Raw genomic sequence first — 17,592 nt, forward strand, 5'->3', positions numbered from 1 at the left:
TCCTCTCCCCATGTAGTCGTCTTGATGTATCATTTACAGACAAATACCTTGCAAAGCATGCTATCAATTGCGGGCAGAGAGGTGGCTATTGAGGGCCAGACCAGAGTAATGCTAAAAGGCCACTTGGGGATAGAGTTGTTAATTTGCTGTCACAAAATCCTTCGTGCTGTTGAAAGGAGGACCAAGGCGCAGCGGGAATATGGATACTCATATTTTAATTTTCAAAAAAGGAGTAGAGCATCCACTGAAAAAAATAAACACAACAGTGACAGTCTTACAGGCATACAAAACGCAGTGTAAAAACAACCACCCACAAACCCCAGTGACAAACAACTCCTACATATATGACTCCCAATCAGGAACAACGATTCCCAGCTGTTCCTGATCAGGAGTCACAAGACACACACAAGACTGCCACGTCCTGACCCCCAAACTACTACAACAGTTCCATCTGCTGGTCAGGACGTGACAGTACCCCCCCCTCAAGGTGCAGACCCCGGAATGCACCTAACCACAAAAAAACCCACCAACAAACAAAATCCCCAACAAAACCCATAAACACTAACCCTAAACAATAAGGGAGGGAAGGGAGGGTGGCTGCCGTCACCGACGGCACTGTGCTACACCCTCCCTCCCCAACCCACCTATCCTGGAGGTGGCTCAGGTGCAGGCCGTTCCTGGCTGTCGGGGCAGTCTGGCAGCTCGGGGCGGTCTGGCAGCTCGGGGCAGTCTGGGCAGTCTGGCAGCTCGGGACAGTCTGGGCAGTCTGGCAGCTCGGGACAGTCTGGGCAGTCTGGCAGCTCGGGACAGTCTGGGCAGTCTGGCAGCTCGGGACAGTCTGGGCAGTCTGGCAGCTCGGGACAGTCTGGGCAGTCTGGCAGCTCGGGACAGTCTGGGCAGTCTGGCAGCTCCGGCAGTTCAGGGCAGTGTAGCACCCGGCAGTTCAGGGCAGTCTGGCCACTCCGGCAGTTCAGGGCAGTCTGGCCACTCCGGCAGTTCAGGGCAGTCTGGCCAGTCTGGCCACTCCGGCAGTTCAGGGCAGTCTGGCCACTCCGGCAGTTCAGGGCAGTCTGGCCATTCCGGCAGTTCAGGGCAGTCTGGCCACTCCTGCAGTTCAGGGCAGTCTGGCCACTCCGGCAGTTCAGGGCAGTCTGGCCACTCCGGCAGTTCAGGGCAGTCTGGCCACTCCGGCAGTTCAGGGCAGTCTGGCCACTCCGGCAGTTCAGGGCAGTCTGGCCTCTCTGGCGACTGTTGACTGGCGGGCAGCTCTGACGACTGTTGACTGGCGGGCAGCTCTGACGACTGTTGACTGGCGGGCAGCTCTGACGACCGTTGACTGGCGGGCAGCTATGACGACTGTTGACTGGCGGGCAGCTCTGACGACTGTTGACTGGTGGGCAGCTCTGGCGACTGTTGACTGGCGGGCAGCTCCTGCCCCGTCACACAGCCCTTGTGCCCCCCCCTAAAAAATTCTTGGGGGTGCCTCTCGGTCTCCCTTACCCGTCGTGTCTCCCAGTCCTCGCCAGCCTTCTTCCGCTGCTTGGTCCTGTGTAGGTGGGTGGTTCTGTCACAAAATCCTTCATGCTGTTGAAAGGAGGACCAAGGCGCAGCGGGAATATGGATACTCATATTTTAATTTTCAAAAAAGGAGTAGAGCATCCACTGAAAAAAACAATAAACACAACAGTGACAGTCTTACAGGCATACAAAACGCCGTGTAAAAACAACCACCCACAAACCCCAGTGACAAACAACTCCTACATATATGACTCCCAATCAGGAACAACGATTCCCAGCTGTTCCTGATCAGGAGTCACAAGACACACACAAGACTGCCACGTCCTGACCCCCAAACTACTACAACAGCTCCATCTGCTGGTCAGAACGTGACATTTGCAATGTTTTCTATTTCCCTACTAATAGTGGTAGATGAACAGAAAGTTTGGTTAAACTTTTCAAAGCTTTATCAGGGTACATATTTAGAATACAGCCTTTTAGGTGATCGACATTTCTTGTGGTTTGAAGGTTGCTTCATTAAAATCATGTAGTCTGTCAGTTGTTTGACTGTAGGTAGGTTTTGGGCTAGATTGGCATTGAGGCCTGATGCTTCCACCTCTTGACATCAGGGATCAGGGAAGAGAGGGTGAGGGAGAGAGAAAGCAAAAGAGGATAAAAATACAGTGAGCTCCAAATGTATTGGGATATTGACACATTTTTTGTTGTTTTGGCTCTGTACTCTAGCACTTTGAATTTGAAATGATACAAATGAATGGTAAATAATGTATTGTGTCCTTTTGGAGAAACTTTTATTGTAAGTAAGAATATGTTTCTAAACACTTCTACATTAATATGGATGCTACCATGATTATGGATAGTCCTGTAAAAATGTAATGAATCGTCCAATTCACATACCGCCCCAACAGATCCACAGATGATGCAATCTCAATCGCACTGCACACTGCCCTTTAACCTGGACAAAATGAACACCTATGTGAGAATGCTGTTCATTGACACGTTTAACACCATAGTGCGTTTAACACCATAGTGCCCACGAAGCTCATCACTAAGCTAAGGACCCTGGGACTAAACACCTCCCTCTGCAACTGGATCCTGGACTTCCTGACGGGCTGCCCCCAGGTGGTAAGTGTAGGCAACAACACGTCTCCCACGCTGATCCTCAACGCTGGGGCCCCTCAGGGGTGTGTACATAGTCCCCTCCTGTACTCCCTGTTCACCCACGACTGCGTGGCCAAACACGACTCCAACATCATCATTACGTTTGCTGATGACACAACAGTGGTTGGCCTGATTATCGACAATGATAAGACAGCCTATAGGGAGAAGGTCAGAGAACTGGCAGTGTGGTGCCAGGACAACAACCTCTCCCTCAATGTGAGCAAGACAAAAGAGATAATTGTGGACTACAGGAAAAGGTGGGCCGAACAGGCCCCCATTTACATCGACGGGGCTGTAGTGGAGCGGGTCGAGAGTTTCACGTTCCTTGGTGCCCACATCACTAACGAACTATCATGGTCCAAACACACCAAGACAGTCGTGAAGAGGGCATGATAAAACCTTTTCCCTCTCAGGAGACTGAAAAGATTTGGCATGAGTCCCCAGGTCCTCAAAAAGTTCAGCCCAGTACATCACTGGGGCCAAGCTTCCTGTCATCCAGGACCTATATAATAGGCAGTGTCATAGGAAAGCCCACAAAATTGTCAGAGACTCCAGTCACCCAAGTTTTCTATACTACTGCACGGCAAGCGGTACCGGAGCGCCAAGTCTTGGACCAAAAGGGTCCTTAGCTGCTTCTACCCCCAAGCCATAAGACTGCTGAACAATTAATCAAATGGCCACTGGACAATTTACAAATGACCTCAACTAACCTGTACACCCGCACACTGACTCGGTACCGGTATCCCCTGTATATAGCCTCGTTATTATTATTTTATTGTGTAACTTTTTATTATTTTTTACTTTAGTTTATTTGGTAAATATTTTCTTAACCCTTCTTGAACTGCACTGTTGGTTAAGGGCTTGTAAGTAAGCATTTCACAGTAAGGTCTACACTTGTTGTATTCGGCGCATGTGACAAATAAAGTTTGAAACACAACCAAAACAAACAGCAAATGCATCCAACAAATTTGTAGAGTCACAAGCTTGATGTATTCATTGCATGCTATGAATATGAGACCAAATACAAAACTTTTGACTACTTTAATACTCATATAACTGAATTTGTCCCAATAACTTTGGTCCCCTAAAATGGGGGGACTTTGTACAAAAAGTGCTGTCATTTCTAAACGGTTCACCCGATATGGATGAAAATACCCTAAAATTAAAGGTTACAGTCTGCACGTTAATCTCATAGTCATTGTATAATTTCAAATGAAAACATTTTTCACTGTCCCAACACTTTTGGAGCTCACTGTAGAGCGAGAGAGAGAGAGATGAGCTCAGTGCAGTGCTTCAGGAGGGAACCATCTGCAGGAGAGATTCAGGGTTAGATTAGGAGAAGCTCCAGCACCAGGATTACGGGTGCGAGACAGCAACAACACGATTAGGAGACAATCCAGCTGCCTGGAACAAGCTCTGCCACCCATCCACCCTGGAACACACACACACACGCACACACACACTCTCACACACACACACATACACACACACACACAGCCGGACATCAATGGATTTGGCCAGCGGTGTGTGTGTCTGTGGCATCAGCAGCAGTGTGGCCATGGTCCAGGGTTCACATCTGGGTGATAAATATTTATTAATAAGCAGAGACGTCATAAAACAACCTCATAATGCCTTACCTTCATTATTATAACATTGAGATGACGTGCTAATTGTTATTTATATCTTGGACTTTGTCCTTATAATCGGATTATCGAACGTTCATTGTTCTACATTATATATTAGTGTAAAGACTATCAGAAACAGGGTCAAATGAATGAACGCAGTAACATCCACATTTATAATAATGTTAAACAACTTGCAAATACAAATTGGTCACCTTGTGAAATATGTCAAGTGTAAACAGTATAGTTTTATGCATCTTAATGCATGATCAGATATGGAAGCAGGGCACCAGTTGTGCCAGGGCACCAGATGTACTGTAACCATAATCCCAGTTCACCCACTGGGCAGCCCACTGAAGTAAGGGACCAGACAGGAACAGGATGCCACCATGCTGCTCCCATAAAACAAATCTTCCTGACATCTGGGCCTCAGCCTTTCTCCTGACTTCAGACAGATGTTAGCCTCTGATGCTGCATCTTTTTTAAGCTCAGCCTCTTAGGGTGCATAAAGACTTTACTGTTCTTTACTAAGGTTTACCATGAGGTTTACCATGCTTTATACTCCAGCAACCTATAGGGTCAAGGTCAAAAGGGTACAGGAGGGATTTAAAATAAACGGTGACATTTGGTGTCAGCGGTTGATCCCTTTTTACTGCTTCCAGAAGGTTCCTTAAAGACATGGGTGGATGCAAAGTACAGTAGGTGGATGTGTTCTAGGTCTTTGTGTTTTCTCTGCTGTGGTTTAGTGTTTATATGCTGTGTGTATTATGTACAGGTATTATAGAGAATTAGGGCTGCTGTTGCAGAGGTCAGATAGTCGTAGCTAGCGTAGCTTGGTGCAGTGACGTCACCGTCCCTAAGTAATGTTTGCCCCGAAATGAATAGTTTTCACGGTTTAAACTTTAGGGGTACTGTTGATTGACTTTGGAATATGCAGTGCTTGTATTGAATATAAGAAGGTTTGGTACATACATAGTACACAAAGTTGATTGTTTTAACCTATCATGTATAAAATACCATAATGAAAACAAAATGACCTTCCCCAAAATCAAACATTTTAACATTGGTAAAAAAAAGTATGAGATCCGTATCCCTCCCTTCAGCAACTTTTTCAGCCCCGACCAGATTTACTCTTGGGGGTCAAATCCCTTGTTATACCCAGTCTCAGTGGATTTATAGAGTTTTGTCCAGTCTGTTTGGTTGGCCACCACAGTAAAAATTAAAGGGATGATTTGTTGAGCTGAACATAGGGGTCAATTATCACCATAAATCTTGCTTATGTAATTAATAATGAATGCAACCATCCAACACACACACACACACACATTCAGATGCAGTTTTTATCCGTTTTGGCCATGTTGTGGTGCTCATTGCTATGAATTGCGGCAATGTGGGTGGAACAATCAATATATTTTTTTTGTGTGTGAAATAAAGGGATACTTCAGGATACTTCGGGATTTTGGCAATCTACTTCCCCAAAGTCCGATGAACTCATGGATTCCATTTTTATGTCTCTGCATTCAGTATGAAGGAAGTTAAGAGGTCGTTTCGGGAGCCAATGATAACTAGCGTTAGTGTAATGACTGGAAGTCTATGGTATATATTAGCATGCTAACAGTTACCATAGACTTCCAGTCATTGCGCTAACGCTAATTAGCAATTGAGCTAATGCTACTATAGTTAACAACTTCCTTAAAACTGCACACAGAGATATACAGCAGTGGAGGCTCCTCAGAGGAGGAAGGGAGGACCATCCTTCTCAGAGAATTTCATAAAAATATATATTTTTATACATTTCAAAAGTTATTTTTATATAAAACTATACTGAATATATTCACCACCAAATTATTTATTAAAACACTGTTTTGCAATGAAGTTATTCAGTAGCCTCAACAGCACTCTGTAGGGTAGCACAAAGGTGTATCTGGAGGACAGCAAGCTTCTGTCCTCCTCTGCGTACATTGACTTCAATATAAAACCCAGGAGGCTCATGGTTCTCATCCCTTCCATAGACTTACACAGTAATTAAGACAACTTCCGGAGGACGTCCTCCAACGTATCAGAGCTCTTGCAGCATGAACTGACATGTTGCCCACCCAATCAAAGGATCAGTTAACTTCTTACATCTACACGTTCCGCTAGCGGAACGTTAGGACAACAATGCAGAGTTTGAAGCACAAAATGAACTATTACAACTATTTTAACTTTCCTAAAATCACAAGTGCAATACTCCAAATTAAAGCTATACCTCTTGGTAATCTATCCCCAGTGTCATATTTAAAAAAAAAAATTCTGCGAAAGCAAACCATGCATTATCGCTCAGTTAGCAAACATTTAGTACAGTTACTAACGAGGAATTATTAGTCGCAAAAGTCACAAATACCAATGAAATTCGTGAATTACCTTTGAAAATCTTCTTCTTTGGCAATACAGAAGGTCATGACGAAACAATAAATGGTTGTTTTGTTCGATAAAATCTATTTTTATAAGCTAAAACGAAACATTTTGTAAACGGCTTCTGTCGTGAATTCGGTGTCCTTCAACTTTTGGAGGTAACTTCTCAGTCTAACGTTGTGTTTATGTAGTCATGGTTGGCTTCAGAGCAATACTATGTTTGTTAGTAGCACAGCCAAACTTGCTTGTTCTTTCCCGGGACCTATTGACCGATAGGTACTCATTTGAACACACCAACCTCCGACCTCATTGCGCACCAATGATATGGCCATTGCTTCATTGATTGACTGTATTTCGGCCCAATGACCACTGATCGTCTTGAAATCTAGCTTGGGAGATAGCCAATGAGCTGAGGTAAACGGCGATGTGGGACGATTCTAACCAGGTAGATGATCCTACGTCTAAAACTCACGCGTAAAGACAAGACCATTCGCCATTGAAATTTCAACTGGAGTAGCCACGCTATTTACGCACAGGACTTTCGCTTGTTAGTATTGCTTTTACCGGAGTTATGGCAGCCAAATCAGGGAAATCGAAGGCGAAATTGAATTATAGAGATGTTAGAGAGATTATTGAAGAAATAGATCGGGAAAGTGATAGTGAATTGTATAATTTTGATTCGGATAGTTCTCACTCTATAGATTCTAAAACTGAGGACATGTTTATTCATGGGGAAGACGCAATATTAGACGCGTAAGTACCGTTATATTATTATATAAGATATTATTTATTTGAGTTTTATAAAAAAAAAAAAAAAAAAAAAAAAAAAATTCTAATTGGAAATGCAATTGAGAGTTGTTCCCTGCTCCTATATAGAATCTGTGTCTGTGTGTCTGTATATGTTAGCAATTTTATTGTATACATTGTACATTGTATATTATCAAAACAATATTTTAGAAATGCTATTTTATTGAATGGTTCTGTGTGTGTTATTATTTCACAGTGATAGCGACTCTGACTGGGAGCCCCCGGTGCCAAGATGCCCATCCCCCACTGAAGCTGGTCCTTCCAGGAGGACCCCTGCTGTCTCTGGCACCACACCCGCCCGGCCATCTAGAGGTGTGAAGTCCGGGACAAAGAGGCGGAAGAGGGGAGGTGTGGAACCTGCTGGCAGAGAGGAGGAGGGGTGCTGGCACTCTGTGGAAGAGGGGGATGTGGCCCCACCTCCTCCATTGTTCAGACCAAAAAGGCCACCAGGACCTCAGCTAGACATGACCTCCAAGTACAGCCCCATGCAACTCTTCCAGCTTTTTTTTACCACCTCTGTTGTTGATTCCCTGATCTTCAATACTAACAAGTATGGTGCTAAGAAGCAGGATGGCAAGAAAGAGGCATGGAAGCCCATTTCCGTGGCACAGATGTTCAGCTATTTTTCCATAGTAATTTACATGGGTATTGTAAAGCTGAAGACCCTCAAAGACTACTGGAAAACTGCACCCCTTTATAACCTGCCTTTCCCCACCACTGTCATTTCCTGTAAAAGGTTCCTGAACATCTCACAGGCTCTTCACATCAGTGACCCTCAAGTTGATGAGGAGAACGAGAAGAAGCGAGGCACAGCAGGGTTTGATAGGCTCTGCAAGATCAAACCTCTCTACCACAGTGTGGTTGAGGCCTGCAAGACCTATTTTCAGCCCGCCCAGAACCTGTCCATCGACGAGAGGATGGTAGCCTCAAAGGCCAGAATTGGACTAAAACAGTACATGCGTAACAAGCCGACCAAGTGGGGTTACAAGCTGTTTGTTTTAGCCGATTCTGCGTGTGCATACACGTGCAATTTTTTTGTCTATGAGGGGAAGAGCACTTGTGCGACCGGTAAGGGGCTTAGCTACGACTCTGTCATGGAGTTGCTAGATTTTCAGCTCCTGGGGAAGGGCTACAAATTGTTTGTGGACAATTTTTATACAAGCCCTACCCTATTTGCTGACCTCAGGAAGCTGGAGGTGTGGGCCTGTGGCACCATCCGGTCCAATCGAGTGGGCTTCCCCAAGACAAAGGTAAATGACATGCCTAAGCGGGCTGATCGGGGTGCCATGAGATGGATTCGCCAGGATGGACTACTTTTTGTAAAGTGGATGGACACCAGAGAGGTGGTCATGTGCTCCAGTATCCACAAGGCCTTCAGTGGTGATCACGTCGTCCGTCGCGTGAAGGGCGCTACTGGGGCATGGACCACCAAGAATGTCCCCATTCCTGCAGCAATAAAAGACTATAACAAGAGCATGGGGGGTGTAGACCTATCAGACGCACTGATAGGCTACTACAATGTCCTCCATAAAACAAAAAAGTGGTATAAGACATTGTTCTACCATTTTATTGATATTGCTGTAGTGAACTCATTCATACTCCACAGGGAAATGGCAAAGAGCTGTGGGCAGTCCCTCATCTCACAGCTGGCTTTTAGAGAGCTGCTCATCAGCGAGCTTGCTAGCTACAGCAAGTCCACTGAAGCAGCTTCTGTCCCCTCTGGCTCTGTACCTCCTGCTCCTGCAACTGGTGGACTTCACATGCTGAAGTTTATAATTGCAGGCAGGGATGTGCCTCAGGGCAAGAAGGGCTCAGTAGGGAGGCTTCGTTGTGCTCTCTGCCATAAGAAGTCCCCTGTGACCTGTGTGACTTGCGCGGTGACCCTGTGTTTCACACCTGAAAGAGACTGCTATGGGCTTTGGCATCAGCAGCAGGGTATTGTGTAGAGGATTGAGGTCTGCACAACATAAGGCTGTATACTCAAACTGTAAATAGTTCATGTTATTTGTAATGTTTCTAAAATGTAAAAAAAAAAAAAAAAAAAAAAATTTTTTCCAATAAAATAAAAAAAAAAGGTTTCTGGTGTGTTAGAATTGATTTTTTGGTAATTTGAATATAGTCATTTGCAACAGTGTATCACTGTACCAATTCGGCCACTTGGGTACATTCGGGAAACTTGTGAGGGACACCTGGGTGACCTCATGCTCAAAGTCATGTTCCTCGCTCATTCCTGAAGGTATCCGTCTAAAACTTTGGAAATAATTTGTTGCCCACTTCTGTTATAATTTCAAATTATCTCCAGCATCATATCTCAATGTTTGTCTGATTGTTTGTTCATTTCAATGAACCCACAACTACAAAAGAACAGAAAACGTATGCTTATTTCCTTCTCTTTTCTTCTACCAAATCTATTGTGTTATATTCTCCTACATTAATTTTACATTTCCAAAAACGTCAGAGTGTTTCCTTTCAAATGATACCAAGAATATGCATAACCTTGCTTCTGGGCCGGAGCTACAGGCAGTTAGATTTGGATATGTCTTCAGGCGGAAATTAAGACAAGGGGGGGGGGTAGCCATAACAGGTTAATGGATCTAGTACTGAAAGCATAAGCTACAGATAGCTAGCACTGCAGTGCATAAAATGTGGTGAGTAGTTGACTCACAGAAAGACAATAGTTAAATAGTTTTGAACAAATTAATTCCCTCAAAAAGAGGGATGCTATGTTAGCTTGCTGGCTATGACTATCCAACACAACACTGGAGCTCTTCCAAGTCAAGGTAAGCATTTGGATTTACTAATTTATTGCCACCGGGGCCTGCCGGTAAGTGCTAAACTGCTTACTGACTGTACCGTTACTGACTGTACCGTTACTGCATGATTGTCGCGGGTTTACTAACGCAGTAGTTCTATTAGCTATGATGTTACTTTAGCTAATATGATGACAACGATGTAGGCTGTGTGTAGCGGTTATGATATGGTTTGGTTTGGAAAGGTTTAGCCTGGTCACATATAGCTGATGTGTTGTGCATTGAAGTCCACAAGCGAAGGGAAAATGTGAGAGGAGGAGAGCGCATAGATGCGAGAAGGAATACAACGTGGCTGTTTTTGCAGTACATGTGATCGGGGATGTATTCATTCCTTCAATTCTGTTTAAAAACGTTTCTTAAATGGAAGAAAATGAAACGAAACAGTGATAAACACCTGAATTTGTCCAATAGAAACTCTTGTTTGCAAGTGTTGGACTAATGATTACACACTAGATCAGCTAGATGGAGGCAAGAGTGCGCAAGGCAGTTTTGAAAGTGTCACTGTCTCGCCATCTGTCACTGCATGTCACTTCAAATCTTTCTCTCGACCTGTGCACACACGTTATAAACTTTAATTAATTTGCTAGGTTGTAGCAACCTCATGATGTGTATGAGGAAAATCTGAGTATCATGTAGTAGCCTAAACCTATCACTGTTACATTGAACTGGGCAAATGGAATATGAATGCCATTCATCTAATATGCTGTAATAAAGGCCACACTCATAAAAAAACAAAAAAACATCCTTCCTCATCTTAAACGGCACTGACCGCCACTGATATACAGTAAAAACGGTATCCACGAGTTCATCTGCCTCTGGGGAAGTAAATAAAGCGCTGAATTTCCACGTTATGAGGTTGAAATAATACTGTGAAATTGTGAAAATGATGATAATGCCCTTTCCACCAAGCTCTCACAGTCTCATGTCAGAATTAGATGTTCATCCATGTTTTTAAAACATCACATTTTAAAGTTGTTCCAAATGTCAAATTTCTAAGTGTTTAAGGTTAAGTTTTGGCATTAACTCCGAATTCTTAAGGTTAGGCATTAACCCTGAATGGTTAAGGTAAGGGTTAAGATTTGGGATAGGCTTAAAACTAAAATATCAAAAAACATCTTTCTATCGCTGGATTTGAACATACAACTTGACTCTTTGGCCCTTTGGAACCAGAGGCAGATGCTTACGCTCATCCATCATCCCCATCCACAATGCTTCAGCAAAATCTAAGCCTACTTGAAATTTCTGCCTGTTTTGGTGGGATGGAGTTCAAATCAAATCACATTTTATTGGTCACATACACATATCTAGTAAATGTTGTTGCGGGTGTAGCTCCATTATTAAAGTGGCCAGAGTTTTGGCCAAATTCATTAATTGGTGAATAGAGTTCCAAACCTCTCTGCCAGTAACAGCTAGTTTTCAGTTTCCCCCTCCACATTCAGACTACTCCCAGACAGTCTTATCAAAATTCTTGCTTGAGAAATTGCTGTTAACTAAGAAGCTATTTTTGTTTATTTTTGAACAGTTGAATTGAGAACGATCTTAATGGTTTCCAAGAAATTATTTGATATTGAGATTTTTTTTTAAAGGCTGCATTGGAACTTTAAAGCCAGACTCAGTAAGTCCCAAATAAAATATATATTTTTAAATTGTTTAATATATCTCAAAATGGATACATGAAAGCTTCATTTGCCATTTGGGTCACTTCAAAGTGATACAAAATAAGTTTTCGCGAGTTACAAGTACAGCAGCTTTATTTACAAACTGCAGGTCCGATTTCTCTAGATAATTATGACGCATTTTTGTCACGTTCTATCTGTTGCTCTGATGCATTCACTACTAAAGCAACACATCAACAATACAAACAGGGATTCCTCACTCACGACTAGTGCCAGTATCATGCTGCTGTGGACACTGCCAATAACAATCACGAAAGCCTGAGCTAGCTGGTAAGTGAAACTACAGTACAGTAGTTACACAGCAAACTAGCGAGATAATTTAGCTGGCTAGCAAACAGCTGTCGATATATTAAAGCATTGCTAAATGTGCAAATTGGTGGTGTAGCCTACTATAGTAAAACCAAACGTTTGTGCACTTACTTGCAAACTTTGCTGGAGTTGTTAGCTGGCTAATTGTTCTCCTCTTGGGTGTTTTGTTTACTATTGCAACCTTTTGATGGCTTATTTATTTTATAGTTGCTAAGGGTCGACTTTTCCAGACAAGGTTTTGCACTGCAAGACTGAGATTGAGCAGATAACGGCACTACTGCATTATATTGTTGTCTAGCAATGCACATTTGAATTTCATTTTACTGCTATTACGTTCGTGGCTGACTTGTTATTTTATAATACAGCAGCCTTATGCTTGTTGTAACTAGAAGAGGCACGGTTGATATGGATCAAAGGGTGGCTGGCCCAGCAGCTGCTTAAAAGAACTCTCAGGTAGCCTAGACTCTAGAGCATGTTATGACGTCTTGCCTGGGTTTGTTTTATTGACCCGACAAAACAAAATATAAAATGTAAACAAAATAAGGAAACTGATTTACCAATTCTGGCTTTAAGTGTTCCATACACACAGTAGACAAACACAGGTACATTTTAGATACCTCACATCACATCACATCATAACATTTTGTCACTGAATACAAAGAGTACCTAATTTCAGCACTGGACAGCTCCTGTTGATGTACAGCCTGATACAAAAACAGCATGCCTGGTGATGTCATATTATTATGTGGAGTGGGTCATGTTATGAGAGTGAGATAATGGAGGCTACTGTAGATGAAATGGAAATGGATAGGTGTTATGCAATAAGAAAGGAGACACCATCAACCGGTGGTGAAATAATAGCTGGAAGGGGTTCTGCTTATCGTTGCTTAAATCCTCCCTGACACACACTCCCGCTCCCAGTCTCTCTCACACACACATGCACACGCACACACACACACGCAGTGATCCACTCAATTCCCCTATTGTACATCTGAAATCTACCACCAGCCTGGCAGACATTGCCTGCAGGGCATATCTCTCTTCACAATGGCCAATCTCTGCCTGTAGCTAAAGAAAACCAGTTGATCTATCCATCCCCAGGGTCATCCAGGGTAGTCCCAACCTCAGACACAATCTCCAAATCATCCGCTGCTGAAATCTATGCTGCTGTAAAGTAAGGGATTACACTGGTACTGGTTATAGGAGATCCCTCAGTACTTACTCCCTGCTCTTATATTCAGAGATGGAACAGAAATCTTTGGGAGGAGAAGATTCTTCAAAACACATGTTCATAGATGGGATTATGTGGCTAAGTTCTGTCATGTGTAGTTCTTTAAGTTTTCTTCTTACACTGATCTGTGTATTGCTTTTCTGGACGTCATATCTTATCCTGGGCATATCTTCTTTGTAGACATAGGTACAATATATATATATATGCCATTTAGCAGATGTTTTTATCCAAATTGACTTACAGTCATTCGTGTATACATTTTACATATGGTGTTCCCAGGAATTGAACAACCTATTCTGCCGTTGCAAGCACAATGCTCTACAAACTGAGCCAAATAGGACTACATGAGTAATCAAAAGTCAACTTCTGACTTGTCACTCACAGGGACCTATTGTGCCAACCCTTCTACAAATAATACAGATGATACAGTTTGATTGGCGAATTAAATGACAACTCCTCCTTCAAGTCCGCCTCATCGATTCCCTCCCACCGCCTCCCTGAACCCCTTTTTAAAGGTGAGGTAGAAGCTCACTCTGATAAATGGCCTAGGATTGATTTGTATTTAATTAACAATTTGCCCGAGACGTTTGAAAACTCTCTCCCTCTCTCTCTGTGTTATTGGCCTGGTCTCTGAGGGTTGGCGAGGCACGCACGGGGAGGAGAGGGGATGCATGGGTAATTTATGGTGTGATCGATAAGTCCTGGTCTAACATCCAAGGGCTGGGATAAGAGGGCCGGGAGGACTGTCAGGGTCTACACACTGAAGGGAGTGTGAATGGAGAGATGAGAGGGAGAGGAAAAGGGATAGAGGGCATGTATATTTGAGATGAAGAAAGTGCACATTAAAATGGAACAAGAAGAGGGACACAGGAAGGTTCACTAGGGGAAAGAGGAGAGGTGGAAGAAAGAACGAATTGTGTGAATGGTGGATAGGGAGAGTTTGAGGAAGGTAAAGGGGGAGGGAGAAAGTGAGGAATGAAGAAAAGAGCCATTCTGATGGTGGGAGAGGCAGGGAGAGGGATGAGTGGGAGACAGAGAAAGATGGAATTTACATCAGAGGAAGCGGGAGAGACCAGATGAGGATGGTGGGAGAGGAAACGAGAAGAGAAGAATAAATTATGAATGGGACGGAGAAAAAGAGAGTTGAGAGAATAATAATGTTGTAATCTAGGAAACCATATGCTTACCAAATATCATGCTTATCAGCATACACAGCACAAGAGAGCCTACATTACGCCTACATTACTCACACTGCCATGGAAGACAAGTCAGGTGACTGCAAAGCATGTAGACCTGGCTAAAACATCTGATAACACTCTAAAATCAATGACTACTTGTGTATCTAGTCTAGCAAGTTAATCTCTGGGAGACTGAGAACCATTTGTGTTCAATCCAAATACAAAGATGTCAACAAGCTAGCGTAGTTGAAGTATGCATACATATTTATCTACTATATGATTTACCTGCCATCATCCTGTTATACAGTGTTATTCTGTGACGTCCCCAATAGGGGGCAATAGTGGGTTTGGGTACCAGTATCCCCATCCCAGTACTGCACTCCTCCAGAGAGCGTCCTCTGTGCAAAGATGTGATGGCACAACCGTCTCTCTCCAAATGGACAAACTAAACACCTTTAGGGGCCAACCTGTACAAACCTATATATCGCCTGCTGCGCGCTGTAAAATGAACGTCTCATTATGGTAAAATCTCCTTAAGAGAGAAGAGACGCCTGTAAAATTAATGCACTTCAAGACACAGACACAAAGTGACATATCCTCCATCGAAGAGGCCCATAACAGGTTTACGCACACGCCGAGTAATAAGGCGAACCGTTTATGCTGCAGAACTTGGGCCAAGGTGAGAACAAAAACATTAGTCATAGGCAGCACTCACCCCGTAGATCGCCGGTCGCTGGTTCCTGACCCATTTTGCGGATGCAGCCTTCAAATGGGGCCCTGAGCAGGCACGGTTTGGGACGACACCGCACCTTTTACTACCAGCCCATAAAAGTGTTTTATATCATATCTTGTAATGTAGCACATTAAGGTTGCTGTTGTTCTTGCAAGGTCATTTTTCCTCCCTCCCCCGAACAACCCCCCCTCTCGTCTTGCTGGATGGGACATACTTAGAATGCTGTGACACTGTGATGTTATTACTTATAAAGAGATGAACATGGAGAAAATATACACACGTATGAATAACTATGAGGACTATCTATAGTATCAGACGCAGATGTCCTGTGTTGAGCAGCCACATAGTAGCCATTGGTTAGTGGGCCTGTGTGTGTGTGTGCTTATGTCTTTTGTCTTACTTCTAGCTAACCTCCACCATTCGAGTTTAGCTAAGGATTAGCACTGTCCACAGTAGACCTAGTTCTCCTACCTTTTTTATTCATAGCTTTTCATAATTCATATTTCTGCTTTTCTCGTCTTCATACTTTTTATTATTCCTCTCTTCAATATTAAGTCCCAGGGTTTTTCTCCTAATCCCGTCAGTCAATCCACCCCCCCCCCCCCACCCCCCCCCCCCCCCCCCCCCCGTTCTGTCGAGCAGTAATAAAAGAAATACATAATCCAGTGTTGAAAAATATGAGATTTGCTTGTTGGAATGCAGCGGCGCACATTGGATTACGGGTGGCCTTGGCCTGGTCTGGCGTGTCTGGTGAGGCTGTGGGCAGGGGGTTTACCGTTATTTATGACTGCCCGGATCTGAGATGATGGGACTGGAAAACCCGACGTTTTTTTCTCCCTTTTTTCCCTCCTTTTTATTTTTACTGCGCCACACTCATTTCTTTAATACCTTCTAAAATGTAAATCCGTATCAGACACATACATCCCGGACAATGCGCCCGATATGAATTTTATGTAAAACGTACCCATAACTCTAGCCCATGATGGAACATATGACTCCTTGAAATTTCATTAAGTAAAAGGGTTGCGTGTTTGTGGGAGAGAGTGGGAGGGGGGTGGGGGTTGTTGGGAAGACAGAGGGAGGTCTTATTAGCAAAGGTTTGTGTATGCATGCGTGTTTGTGTGTGTGTGTGGGGCGGGGGGGGGGGGGGGATTGTGTCTGCATACGACTGTGCATGTGCGTGCATGCTGGTGTGTGTGTCTCTGTGTTTGTGTGTCTGTGTGTCAAGAATGAAGTAAGGAGGGGGATAGCATCAAGATCAGTGAAATACAAAGAGGACCATCATATTAACTAAAGGGGAGAGCCTTTAACCAACATTAGAATAATCCAAGCAAGGGTAGTAGCCTAGCATGGGGGGCTCGGCTTAGACTTAACATGCACTTATGCAGGTGACCAATCTGAATACAGGACTGAATAAATAAGGACAATCTCAATAATTATAATATTTTAAGAAAAGCAGAAAGGGGACTGAGTGACCTTGGTCTGATCCTCAATCAACCTTAATAATAAAACACACAGAGAGTGGATGGGGTGGAATGTATACTCCTGTGTGTAAGGCTGTGGTCTGTACTGTACCAACTGTATCTAATGTTAAATTGTGACAATCCATGCATCTACTATATCTGTTAATCTATACTGAAAATGTCCATGTCTGCAAACATTTGTTGTTCATGTTCAGTGTCTTATTGATACCTACTACTCAGTCATGTGAATTCCCCATGTAAGGTTGAAAGCCATAAGTTACGCCATGAAGGTGTGTGTGCATATGTGTGTCTATAGCACTGTGCGTGTGTGTATCAATGTGAGAGAGTGTATACTGTGTGTTTTATACAGTAAGTGTGTTACTGTGAGCATGTGAACATGTGTGTATGTCTCTGTGTGTGTCTGACACCATGTTGGGGTGGTTGCCTCTCATTCTATTAGTAGACGAGTGGGACTGTGCTTCTCTGTCTCCCCCTCTCCCTCCAAGGCCCTGCATGCATTTGACTTAAAGCTGCTGTTTGATGATGTCCACTGAGCCGTCCATTGGGCCATCTGCCCTTTTGAACTTGGAAGTGGCCCAGAAGAATTAGTCTTTGAAAGGCTGCTTGGATTGGAAGATCAAATAGCCTCTTCAGTCCAGTCACAGACAGGTCCACTGTCACCACACAGAGTAG

The 17,592-nt window shown here is 43.6% G+C and overlaps 1 protein-coding gene across 1 annotated transcript; it reads left to right on the top strand.

Moving 5' to 3' along the window:
• The first annotated feature begins 7,963 nt into the window (after positions 1-7,963).
• LOC115160274 (piggyBac transposable element-derived protein 4-like) lies at positions 7,964-9,445 on the top strand. The gene has a single exon (XM_029710640.1). The coding sequence runs from the start codon at positions 7,964-7,966 to the stop codon at positions 9,443-9,445; it is 1,482 nt and encodes a 493-aa protein (XP_029566500.1).
• The last annotated feature ends 8,147 nt before the right edge of the window (positions 9,446-17,592 follow it).

This window comes from Salmo trutta, chromosome 23, assembly GCF_901001165.1.
Source record: "Salmo trutta chromosome 23, fSalTru1.1, whole genome shotgun sequence".
Classification (NCBI taxonomy): domain Eukaryota; kingdom Metazoa; phylum Chordata; class Actinopteri; order Salmoniformes; family Salmonidae; genus Salmo; species Salmo trutta.